The 12,790-nt window shown below is 39.7% G+C and overlaps 1 protein-coding gene across 8 annotated transcripts in view; it reads right to left on the bottom strand.

Moving 5' to 3' along the window:
• TRPM3 (transient receptor potential cation channel subfamily M member 3) overlaps positions 1-12,790 on the bottom strand; it is a 722,593-nt gene that overhangs the window by 93,152 nt on the left and 616,651 nt on the right. For all 8 annotated transcript variants that reach the window (XM_056804169.1, XM_056804172.1, XM_056804170.1 and 5 more), the window contains 2 exons: positions 7,106-7,234; positions 1,964-2,215 (listed from right to left, as the gene is read on the bottom strand). In XM_056804169.1, coding sequence (XP_056660147.1) covers positions 1,964-2,215; positions 7,106-7,234 — 381 coding nt within the window. The remainder of the gene's footprint in view (positions 1-1,963; positions 2,216-7,105; positions 7,235-12,790) is intronic.

Consider the following 12,790-nt stretch of genomic DNA (forward strand, 5'->3'; position numbering starts at 1 on the left):
GTTGGCCATTCCCTTACAGATGAGGAAACTGAGGCAAATAGGATAAAATGACTTGTCTAGGGTCACACAGTAGTAAGTGCCAGAGGCTGGATTTGAACTCCAGGTGCTCTATCAACTGTGCTACCTACTTGCCCTACTCTAGGCCATATTGTCTCTATTTCAAGAGCCTGAACTGAGATGGGCTACCATCTTGAATTCCTCTATTTGTATCCAAATGATGGTGGTGTGAGATAGAATGTTAGTGGCAAGTTGACATAGCAGATGAAAATGCTGTACTTAAGAGTCAGGAAGGAATGGTTTAAATCTCACCTTTGATAATTATTAGGTGTGTGACTTAACCTTTCTGAGCCTGTTTTCCTCCCTACAAAAATGAGACATTTGGACTGAGTAACCTCTAAGGTCCCTTCTGTTTCTAAAATCTTCGAGTCTATGGCCACTAGAAAGCACAGAGCAAAGGAACATGCTCTCCAAATTTTCATATGACATCCCTGCATTTTAAAAAGCTAAAATGAAAACAAAATGTTAAAAATTTATATTTTGTGTTTGGAGAAGACCCCTCCCTGCATTTGCCTCAAATGGTTAGTGTCTCTTGGGACAGAGGCCCTATTATTTCGGATTATCTTTAGGTGCATGCCAAATTCATGGAACTGTTTTATAAACACTATTTGGCTGACCAAACGATGAGGAGAAAAGAAAAGGGTACTAAAACTTAAGTGAAGAATGATTTTAAAAACATCTTGTCTAATTGCTCACAAAAAGGTGTCCACATTGGGGGAGAGTGGATAGAGGCTGTTAGCAAATTGTTTTTTTTTTTTTTTACAGAACATTCAAGGAAAGAGCTCCAGCAATGTGAGAAAGGCAGGTAGCTGGGGAGTGATTCATTACAGTAAATGACATGTTCAGAAAAGAGAAAAGCTGCTTTAAAAGCAGCCTTGATGCTCCCCACAGTGGCTGTGGGAGGAAGCAGGCAGGAGGGAATGAATAATTCCCTCAGCTTTGTACAGATAAAGTGATGCTGCTATTCTAGGGTGATATCCTGGCTGTGCGGCCCCCATGGATGACCAAGGTGTGCCAGTGATAAAGCTGAAAACTGTAGGTGAGCATTTATTAACCAGAGAGTGGCCTCAGTGCCTCTGATATACTACCTACAAAATCCCCCTTTTCCAGAGGCTACAGAGATAAGGAAATGGGTAGTATGGCAGAAGGGGCTGGAGTCAAATTCTGTCTTTGACATTTCTTGTGTGGCCTTGAGCAAGTCATTTAATCAGCTTGAATCTTGGTTTTCTCATTTGCAAAATGAGGGGGTTGGAAATGATGGTCTCTGAGTTCTCTTCTAGAGAGTCATCCTTCTTGCCAGGATAGGAATCTGAGAAAGGGCCATTTGGAGTCTTTTCTCTCCTCAGTGCTTTGGAAGGCATTGTGGCCTCTCCAACACAAGAGAGAGAATTAAATTCATTAAGAGTTTTCGGAGCAGAGACTTCCTCTCTCCTGGGAAGACTCACTCCCTAGCCATTTGTATGAGTATATTTAAATTATGAAGCAATTTGAAATAGGAGGAGTTGGGCAGGATTGTTTATGTTTGAGCTCAAAATCCTATGATTCTGTGACCTTGAGGGACTGAGACCAGGAAAATCAAGGCCAAGTCTATTTTATACTCTGCCAACTTACCTCAGGACTTCAAGGATCCATGATTTCATCGGGGTGGGCACTCCCTCCACTGATGCAGATGGCATCCTTAGTGGATGATGTCATGAGCTGTGGCCAAAAATAATCATCACCTGGTGGTCAGCCTTCTGGTGATGAACCTCTCTGCCCTTAGCTAGGTTGGTCCTTGGATGAGAGACATAAATGTCTGCCATTGAGCCTGTGCATTCCAACAGACCCAACTAAATTCTTTCTTTTCTCATGATCACTACTCCTCCCCTTAAAGCACCCCACAGAAAACCAGAAGACCCTTCCTTACCATTTTCCCAATCATCATAACGTAAGGGCCCAAGTATTTGTTCACGCCGAAAATGTCTAACAAACGGATATACCAATAAATGATGTTAACACAGTATATGACCCTCCCATCACTCCGGAATGGCTGATCTTGTAGACGAAGGATCATCCCAACGGAAAATAGGAGAATGGCTATGAGGTCTGTGACGTTCCAGTACTCTTGAAGCCATACTTTCACCTTTTGTAACAGCTTTCCAGGCTCTGACATCAAAATCTGAAGGAATAAGGGAGGGGAAAGAGATGAGCTTGACTTTCTCCTTTTGGAAGTAGTCAGCTTCTACCTGGGTGATGAATCTATCTATCTATCTATCTATCTATCTATCTATCTATCTATCTATCTATCTATCTATCTGTCTGTCTGTCTTTCTGTTTGTCTATCTATCCAACTATCTATCTGTCTGTCTGCCTGCCTGTCTGTCTTTCTGTTTATCTATCTATCCAAACAACCATCTCTCTCTCTATCTGTCTGTCTGTCTGTCTATCTATCTATCTATCTATCTATCTATCTATCTATCTATCTGTCTGTCTGTCTGCCTGCCTGTCTAGCTGTCTGTCTATCTATCTATCCAACTATCTATCCATCTATCCATCCATTTATCTATCCATCTATCTATCTATCTGTCTGTCTGTCTGTCTGCCTGCCTGTCTGTCTGTCTTTCTGTTTATCTATCTATCCAACTATCTATCTGTCTGTCTGTCTGCCTGTCTGTCTGTCTTTCTGTTTATCTATCTATCCAACTATCTATCTATCCATCCAACCATCTCTCTCTATCTGTCTGTCTATCTATCTATCTATCTATCTATCTATCTATCTATCTATCTATCTATCTATCTGTCTGTCTGTCTAGCTGTCTATCTATCTATCTATCCAACTATCTATCTATCCATCTATCCATCCATTTATCTATCTATCCATCCATCTATCTATCTATCTATCTATCTATCTATCTATCTATCTATCTATCTATCTATCTATGTCCTATTACAATGTAAACTTATTGCAAGTGGGGATCATTCCATTCTTTGTCCTTGTATCGCCAATGCCTAGCGTGGCGCCTGAATAAATCCTTTTTGAATTAGAATCAACAGAAGTCCACTTGAGTGCTTTGCAGACCTTAAAGTGCTGCACATATACTAGCTATTACTATCTTCTTGGTTGAGAATCCCAAGGTGGTTTAGTTGCATGAAGCACCAGATTGATCTCATTAGGGTTTCTTCCTTTTATAAGAAACAATTAGCCAGACTGCCATCCTTGTTATACCTCCACGAGGGACATCTGTGCTGTGAAAAGTGGGGGGCTGGCTTAGGTTCAACCTTACCTTGTTGTTATGCCCATTGCTCTCAGTATTCCTAATACTCTCAAGAGCAGAGCATGTAAAAGCCCCTCACTATTTCCTGCCTGGGTGACTGGAAGCATGTTAAATCAGAAAACCTTCACTCATACACACCTGAGGGAAACAATTGCAAGGTTATAAATATTCCCATGTCTTTGGGATCTTGGTTTGAATAAAGGTGTGTATGTCTGTGTGTGCTGAGAACACTGAGACTTGTGACTCTCAGTCCCAGGATAGCAAAGTGTCTTTCATGTGGACTTAAGTGTCAGAAACTCAGGATAGGGGATGGCGCTGCTCCAACAGATGTCCTAGATCTCAGAGGAAAGGCTCAGAACTTCACTCGGAAAACTTCTACTAGGCACTGCCTCTCCTTGATGCTGCATTTGGAGCAATAACTTATGAAAAGCACTTTAGGGTAGAGGAAAGACCCCTGGACTTGCAGTTAGAAGATCAGAGTAAAATTCACTCACTATTTCCTGCCTGGGTGACTCCCTGCAGAAGTATCAGGGAATGGGGATAGAAGCCTAGCCTTTGCCATGTATTCACTAGGTGACCTTGGGCAAGTCCCTAAACCTCTATGAAGTTGTTTCTCCATTTGTGAAATAAGGATAATGATACTACTTTTTCTTACCCACTTTATATTGAAGTTGTAAGGTAAACACTTTTAGAATTGTTAAACACTACAGAAATCTGAATTATCATTAGGTCTTCCCTTTTTATTTCCAAGTTTTTCACATATATTTTTAAGATTTGGGTTCCTGAATGCTTTTGTGGATTAGCTTTCCCTTTTGTGGTATATATATATACACACAATTTTTTGCACGCTGTATTGCCCTTTAGGACATGATCTCCTTGAGGACAGAGACTGTATTTTGATTTTTCTTGGTATCCTCATTGCTTAGCTCCACATCTGACAGTATTTAATAAATGTTTATTGACTATCTCCTATACAGCTTGAGGTGAAAAATATACCCAGGTCTTAAGATCCTTGGTATTATGTTACCTACATCCTTTTCAAGAGTAAGCCATGGGGTCTGTCCTGCTTCATTTTTCTCCCCCATTGTAATAAATGGAACAATTCCATCTGCATTGTATTGGAATCCTGCCTTAATTTCTTCCTAATGGGAGGAAGTAAAGTAAGCCATTGAGGCTATCTTGCTTCCTTTTCTCCTCCATTCTAGGAATTGGCACAATTCCATATACTTTGTACTGGATTCTTTCCTTAATTTCTTCCTATTGGTAAAGTTTGTTTGGTAATAAAATTGCAAGTGAGTTGGCCAAAGAACTGATACCCAAAGAACTTTTTAAAAAAAAAACTTTTCATAGTTTATTTATTTATTTATTTGACCAAAGAACTTTTGACAGATTTGTTTTTTAGAGTCCGATGAATTCCCAACTCTATTTGGCAAATATCAAATCTGTATCATTTGTGGGTAGGAAACCCACAAGACTGCTATAGTCTGAGTGAACCATGTAGGGAAACCTGAGTGGAAATATTTGGACGATGACTATACCCTATTCCTGAAATGCTCAAACTGCTCTAAGGAGGTTTAAAAAAAATTAAAAAATTAAACCTTACCAATACTGTGTATTGGTTTCAAGGCAGAAGAGTGGTAAGGGCTAGGCAATGGAGGTCAAGTGACTTGTCCAGGGTCACCCAGCTGGGAAGTGTCTGAGGTCAGATTTGAACCTAGGACTTCCCATCTCTAGGTCTGGCTCTCAATCCACTGAGCTACCCAGCTGCCCCCTCTAACGAGGTTTTTATTTAAGGACTCTACGTTGGTACTAGAGAGCTCAGTAGAAAACAGATACTGCTCTTTCCATCTTACAGATAGTGCCTGTCATGGCTTCTGAGTGTCACCTTGAGATCCTTAATGCTACTAGAAGAGGGAGTGTTTCATGGCATGGCAGATAAGGCTTAGGAGCAAGAAAACCTAGATTCAAATCCCACCCCATGTACTTCCTACTTGTGTTGAGCAAGTTACTAAATCTTTCTAGGCTTCAGTTCATTAAATGGGGTAATCATATCTGTAGCACTTATCTAACAGATGGTAAAGGGGAAAAAAAAAACATAGAAAGCATCCAATGATTATTCCTGCTGTTATTAATAACAATAATGTCATCTATGCAAATAGATGGATTTCAAGTCTTCCCTTTGGGAGAAGAAGACCATAGAGCTCATGGCTCTCAGTTGGGAAGCAGGGAGAGAGCACAAGAGTCCCTGAGCCAATTTTAGCAATAATGATGATGATGGCAGTGGCGATCATGGTGATAATGCTTTGGATTTATAGAGAACCTTTCTTCCAAAGAGCTCAGCGAGCTTCCCCATCCATTAGGCCATTTATCATCATATCCCTGTGACAGTGACACCTGAGGGGAGCTTTTAGAAGCTAAGTGGACCTGACATTTTTCCAGAAAGGCTGTTCACTGGCTCTTTCAGTCTCATACCAGAGAAGGTGTGGCAGGTTCACGATGAGCCCTGTCCAAGATCAGCTGCCCTTGGGTTTTTCATTTCTCTCCTTTGGAATGTCAGAATTTTTGAGACTGGACTCTTGGCTCTGGGAAGCAGCCTGCAGAGCCCTCTTGTGGCTTTGGATCTCTACAACATTTACTTCTGGCACCTTTTGGAGCTGATAATAGGGAAGTTTGCTTAAAATGCATGATCTGGAGGTCATAACAGCAGAGCTTTAGGGACTTTAGTGGCCATCTAGTCCAAATTCTTCAGTTTACATATGAGTAAATTACAGAGTAAATTTAAAGAGAAGTTAAGTAACTTATGATGCTATATTTTCTTTTTTTTTTCTTTTAAGGGGGAGAGAAGTGAGGGTGAGAAAGAATGAATGAAAAGTATTTATTGAGAATTTATTATAGTGCCAAGTATTGTGCTAAGTGCTGGGAAAAGTAATAGAGTACTACCTGTCCTTGAGGAGTTTACATTCTAATGACATAGGGGAGTGGTGGCTAGGAAAAGGAGTCTTGAGAAGCCACAAAGTTGGTGATGGAAGGACAGGATAGATAACTTAGATACTCTTTCTAGGAGCAAATGGCAATACTGATGTGATTGAAGTTCTCAAAGAAAGAGTCAAGGGAATGGGGAAGTATTCACCAAACAGCCAGAAGGAAGATGAAGACATGGCAGACTTTAGAAAGTGGTTCTTTAAGAAAGCTTAGCCTCATAGAACTGGAAGGATTCCCAGAAGCTCTACTGTAGTCCAACATTCTCAATTTTATAGATGAGGAAACTGAGGCCCAGGGATGTTAAATGTCTTGCCAAAGTTATATAGGTGGTGTCAAAGATGGGAATGGAAATGAAATATTAAATCCATTTTCATAATAACAGCAACTTCTAAAAAATAGTCCAAAGAACCCCACTTTGAGGGAAGGCAGAAAAAGTAGACTCAATCATATAAAGGGCCAAGAAAAGATTCAATGACAGTTCACAAGTATGTGCTCAATCTAACAAGGAAGGAGAGAGAAAACCCTTTACAGAGCTTCCTGGGAGAACTGTGTTAGCTGAAAATAAATACCCAGGATGAGTGTATCATGGGATATTAATCCTATAAGCATCTGAATGAGCAGAGTATCCACAGAATTGTCAGTGAGAAAGAAATGGGAACCCTGGAAAAAGTTCAAATCTTCCTTAGGCAGCATTAGGAAAAGTAGTTTCTTGTCAAATTTGAATCCCAAGTAACCCAGGGTAGCCATAAATATAACTAAAATCCCCCTTTCTATTTCCTTTTGTCCAGGTTGTCTTGTAGGGAGGCAGTTACCTCTCTCATCTTCTCTATTCCCAACGTGAATATATAGGAAATGACAATCCATTCCTGGGTAGAAGGCCAGCGCTCCATCTTCACTAACACAATGTAGTTAAAGAGCATCAGGTAGCCAATGTATGCCAGCTGCAAAGAAATTTATTTTGGACAATTAGTATCTGACAATTTTTCTGTCCATTAACAAAGTGGAGTATTACCTCATTATTTGCAGGCTTCTGAGAGAGGGCAACCAGACTCCAGAAAGGGTGGGAAGAAATCACAGACAGAAATGGATGATATAGGATCAGAATCACTGAATCAATGTATTAAAAAACCAACAACAACTTACCTTCTGTCTTAGAATTCATCCAAGTATTGATTTCAGGGCTAGGCAATTGGAGTTAAGTGACTTGCCCAGGGTCACCCAGCTTGAAAGTGTCTGGGGCCATATTTAAACACAGGACCTCCTATCTCTAGACCTGTCTCTCTACCCACTGAGCCACCTAGTTACCCCAAATCAATTCATATTTAAGCTGAGAGGATTCCAATGATCCCCAAACTGCTAAATGATTATTACATGGGGTGAACAAACTATAAAATTCTTTCTTGGTTTAAATTATTATGATTTTATTGTGAAACAACACTGTATTATGAAAAATTAATACACAACTCTTCTTTAAAAGTCTAAAATGTCAGTTGGCTAGCTGTCCAAAACAAGTTCTAAAAGTTGAAAGCCTACAAGACCCATTCTGAAATAGCTTGAGCTCCATATTTGTCCCTTGGATGTTCTTGGATGAGTTTACTCCTTCTTATCAGGCTATCTCCATTTGGACTAATATTTCCTATTGTTTCCTTGATGTGGCTTCTCCATCTCCCTGCTCCTGCTCTGTCTCCTTACCCCCAACCAACAAAGGGAAGTGTAAGTTCCTTCTCTAATCCTTAGGTATTACTTTTCCCTAAAAGGAGACAAAATTGCCTTGGGACCTTATTGGTCCATGCTTCTCTTTCCCCCATCTCTCATCATGGGGCAGTCTTGGGTCATTCCTATAATAGGGATGAGATTTTCCTAAAAGCTGCCCCAGGATCTGATTGCCTTTAACTTCCCTGATTTAGCTCCATGGTCCAGCCATGTAGAGCTTGGCGTCTCAGACTTAGTTGGGTACATGAAACTACAGGAGTCTTCATGCTCTTTACCATATTCTGTCCTGTTGTCTAAATACATTTCCATGTGGAGATTGGTGAGCTGTGTTTCTAGAGAAGCTTAGTAAATCCACTGTATTCCTGTTGTATAGCTTTGTTCTTTTAGGAAAAAGTAAGCCTCCTTTTGTTCAAAATTCAATGACTTCTGAGTTCCTTATTTCATCCTAATATCAAACCTGAATTAAAACCACAGAACTGTCATTCTTAGAATGAGGGTATTCGAGTCTCCTCCAACATCCCAATAATCATGTTCCATGTTATAACATTCTTTTCTAATTCTGGGCCACTGCCAGAAGAAGGGATATCTATGGATGGATGAATGTCTAGACCTAGGATCTAATCCTGAGGCAGTTCTAGCATTCAGAAAGATAAAGATCTTCACTGAAACTTTTGAGGTCTTTGAGTGCCTTGGTGGGGCTGCCAGGGTGTTTGTGTGTTGTTTCATTCTCATTTCTTTGATTATTTAAATATATCCTTATTATAATCATTTAGAAATTGCCTCCAATATTTTTTGACCAGTATATATAACTGCTTATCAATATGAATAATTTGGATTGTGAATTACTTTAGTTTGTTGGTATGTATTAAATCTTGACTCTAGCAGACTATTCAGAGGGAATGGATGCCATTTTCTCTTATATACATGATGGGATGATTTTAAAAAGCTTTTGGTCTTTATATGCCCTGCACCTAGTACCATATCTCACCTCACATAGTTTAATGGTCCCCTGAGCCCCTATTTCAATTACTTTGTACTTACTTTTTGGGAGGCATCCCAGTGAGGTGAAAAGGGAAGTGGATCTGTAATGGGGCAATGGACCTGGAATCAAATTCTTTCTCTGATGCTATCTGTATTACCATGAATAAGTCACTTATCCCCCCTGGAATCAGTTTATTCATTTATAATAATATGAGAGAATTGGACTAGTTGGTCTCTGAGATCTTCTATGATCTATGATTATAAGATGATAGAGCCATTTTCCCTTTGGGACAGTGCCAAATGGAGTCTTTTGGGGGATCTAAAGGTGATTCAAAACCAAATTTTTTTAAACCCTTACTTTCCATCTTAGAATCAGTACTGTGTATTGGTCCTAAGGCAGAAGAATGGTAAGGGCTAGGCAATGGGGGTTAAGTAACTTCCCCAGGGTTACAGAGCTGGGAAGTGTTTGAAGCCAGATATGAAGCCAGGACCTCCAATCTCTAGACCTGGCTCTCTATCCACTGAGCCATCTAGTGGCTTCCTCTAGTCTTATTTTTAATTTTCTTGTTTTATCATTTAACTACCATTCCTTTTTGGAAAAAAAATTTTTTTTTGGCAGTTAACGGTTTAATAGCTGTGTGACTCTGGACAATTCACTCTACCCCCATTGCCTAGTCCTTACTGTTCTTCTGCCTTGGAACCAATACACACTTCTGATTCTAAGACAGAAGGTATGGGTTTAAAAAACTCTCAACATACTTTTTAAAAATCACTTTCAAATTCCCTCAACGACTCCGAATCTCAATGCAGAGGCTATTTTCCAAACTGTTATCCATTCCCTCCACCACCACTCCCAAACTTAATCCCATCTCTTTTTATCTTTAGGTTCAACTGATTTACTTGGGACTCATTCTTTTCTCAAGTCCCTACTTCATCCTCACAAGAACCCAACATCCACACTCCACATGCCCAACCCCTTTCATTCCCATTACTTTGACATCTTCTCTATCCTCAACTATACTCATTTCAGCTTTGGATCTATTCTCATGACTAGTATTTCAGATTTAGAAAAGAACCATCCAGTTTAATTTCCTAATAAATGAGGCAAGTGATCCCCGGTTTAAGTGACTCAGCCAGGGTCATATATACCTAGTAAGAATCTGAAGCATCATTTGAACCCAAGTTGTGATTCTAGAGCTAAGATTCTTTCATAGTACATTACACTTTCAGCCATCACTGTCTTGGAAAAATCCTGTTTCAGAAAGGTAGATCCATGGAGGTTGACTCTGATTTTTGACTCTGTGTTTTGACTGCTAATTCCCTCTCCCTTCCTCCCAGGATCTATGGGTCTTATAAAAATTGTGAGAAGAATCTGAAAGTAGCTAACAGCAATAGGACCATATGGCTCGCACTGAAGTCATCAGGAGTCCTGTAGAGGTTTCTTTTCATTTGCACTTTTGGTTTTTCTTTCTCTTGTCACACATACAACTCTGAAGCTCTCAGATACCCAAAGTCAAGGTCATCATGAAACTCCCTGCATCTCGGGCTCTTTGGGACACGGATTTTACCAGCCCAGAGCCCCACACTGGCTTCCTTTCCCACTAGTCAGAGGAAAGATATATATTTAATTTGTCAGTGAAAGGAAACCATTTGTCATAGAAAATGGAAACACAGAATGTGTGGCCCTGTGTCCTGGGGTTACTTCCAGCTTCGAATCTGGACCCTTCCCAGCTGAATATGGCAAATTGGCTCAGTTTAGGAGAAAGGCTAAGATAGAGCAGCCAATTGGATTTGTGCCCCCTTTCCTCTTGGAACCAAAAAGGGATCTAGCTGGCTTCTATATCCAACTTGGTAACAAGGAGCAGAGAGGTTATGAATTTCTTCTGAGTGAATCTGCCTTTTCTTAACATAAAAACAAGGCTCCCTGTACAGAGTGTTGAGATAAGTGGTAGGCACATTTCCGAGAAATTCACAAAGAGGAGAACAGGGCAATAAATTAAGGCATTCTTCATCTACTCCCCAATTTAGGGGCAGGTCCCTTGGATTGATTCGAAGGACCAAAATAATTTTTTTCGACCCTCCTCCCTCTCCCCTTGATATCCTACCACACAGAGCATGTATCTCATTGTATCTCACTTGAATGGGACGAAAAGAAAGATCTAGTTTCTACAATGTGTTATGAACAGGCATGTAGCAAGCAACCTACGAATGCTCTTCTTGTCACTCCAAGGGCCACTCTCATATAGTATAGGAAGTGCAAAAGACTGAAAGTTTCCATTTTGTGTGACTAGGCCATTTTTTATAGTACAGAAACCACTATCCTGTTTTTGGCTTGATCCAAACATGATGGAGACATAGACTGTGCAACTAAATTAAAAAAATGATAGCTTTGGAAATGATGAGATAAGTGAACATGCTTTCTGAAAAATATATATCACGTTCTTGCTACTGCTTCCAGATTTCCCTTATGTTCTAAATACTGTATACAGAGAAGAATCTAAAAATGGCAATGATACCATTGCACTATTTTGCAAGGTATTTAATCCAGGAAAATGAGCAGAAATTGTTTTCAGAAGCATTCAAGAACATGCCTTTTATAATTTTATACAAGAGTAATAAAAAGGGTCCCACATGTTTTTTGGTTATTTTGTGGTCATTTTTCTTACATTTTACATTGCTTCAGAGATTTTGAATTTCAGATTTTTGGGGATCTATTGTTTTTTCATATTTAGGGAACTTCCCATACTCTGTTTGGACTCTTCTTGCATATTACTATTTCCTTCCATGCACTCTATAGTCCAACTATACTGGTCTCCTTGCCATTCTTCTCACAAAGCATCTCCCCTATTTCCACTATCTATCTATCTATCTATCTATCTATCTATCTATCTATCTATCTATCTATCTATCTATCATCTATCTATCATCTATCTATCTTCCTTCCTTCCTTCCTTCCTTCCTTCCTTCCTTCCTTCCTTCCTTCCTTCCTTCTTTCCTTCCTTCTTTCCTTCCTTCCTTCCTTCCTTCCTTCCTTCCTTCCTTCCTTCCTTCCTTCCTTCCTTCCTTCCTTCCTTCCTTCCTTCCTTCCTTCCTTCCTTCCTTCCTTCCTTTCTTTCTTTCTTTCTTTCTTTCTTTCTTTCTTTCTTTCTTTCTTTCTTTCTTTCTTTCTTTCTTTCTTTCTTTCTTTCTTTCTTTCTTTCTTTCTTTCTTTCTTTCTTTCTTTCTTTCTTTCTTTCTTTCTTTCTTTTCTTTCTTTCTTTCTTTCTTTCTTTCTTTCTTTCTTCTTTCCCTTACCTTCCATCTTAGAATCAATACTTTGTCTTGGTTCCAAGGCAAAAGGGTAATAAGGGCTAGGCAATGGGGGCTAAGTGACTTGTCCAGCTAGGGTATGTCTGAGGCTATATTTGAACCTAAGACCTCCCATCTCTAGGCTTGGCTCTCAATTCACTGAGCCCCCTAGCTGCTCCTCTACCACTTTTCAGTGACTGTTCCCTATGCTTGGAAGGCTTTCCCTTCTCATTTCTGCATCCTAGTTTCCTTGCTTTTCTTCTCTTAGACAAACACCACCTTCTATTGTAGGCTTTCACCAAATTTCCTTGGATACTAGTGTATTTCCCTCTAAGATTATCCTCCATCTACTCTGAATATATCTTGCATCTCCTCCCCTCCATTAGAGTATTAGCTTTTTGAGGACAGGTAGTTTTTTTTCTTTTCCCTTATATCCACAGGTTTTAGCATGGCCCGACACATAATAAGATCATAAATGTTTACAGAGTAATTTATTGATTGACGTATTGTACAAC

This window comes from Monodelphis domestica, chromosome 7 (genome assembly GCF_027887165.1).
Source record: "Monodelphis domestica isolate mMonDom1 chromosome 7, mMonDom1.pri, whole genome shotgun sequence".
NCBI lineage: Eukaryota > Metazoa > Chordata > Mammalia > Didelphimorphia > Didelphidae > Monodelphis > Monodelphis domestica.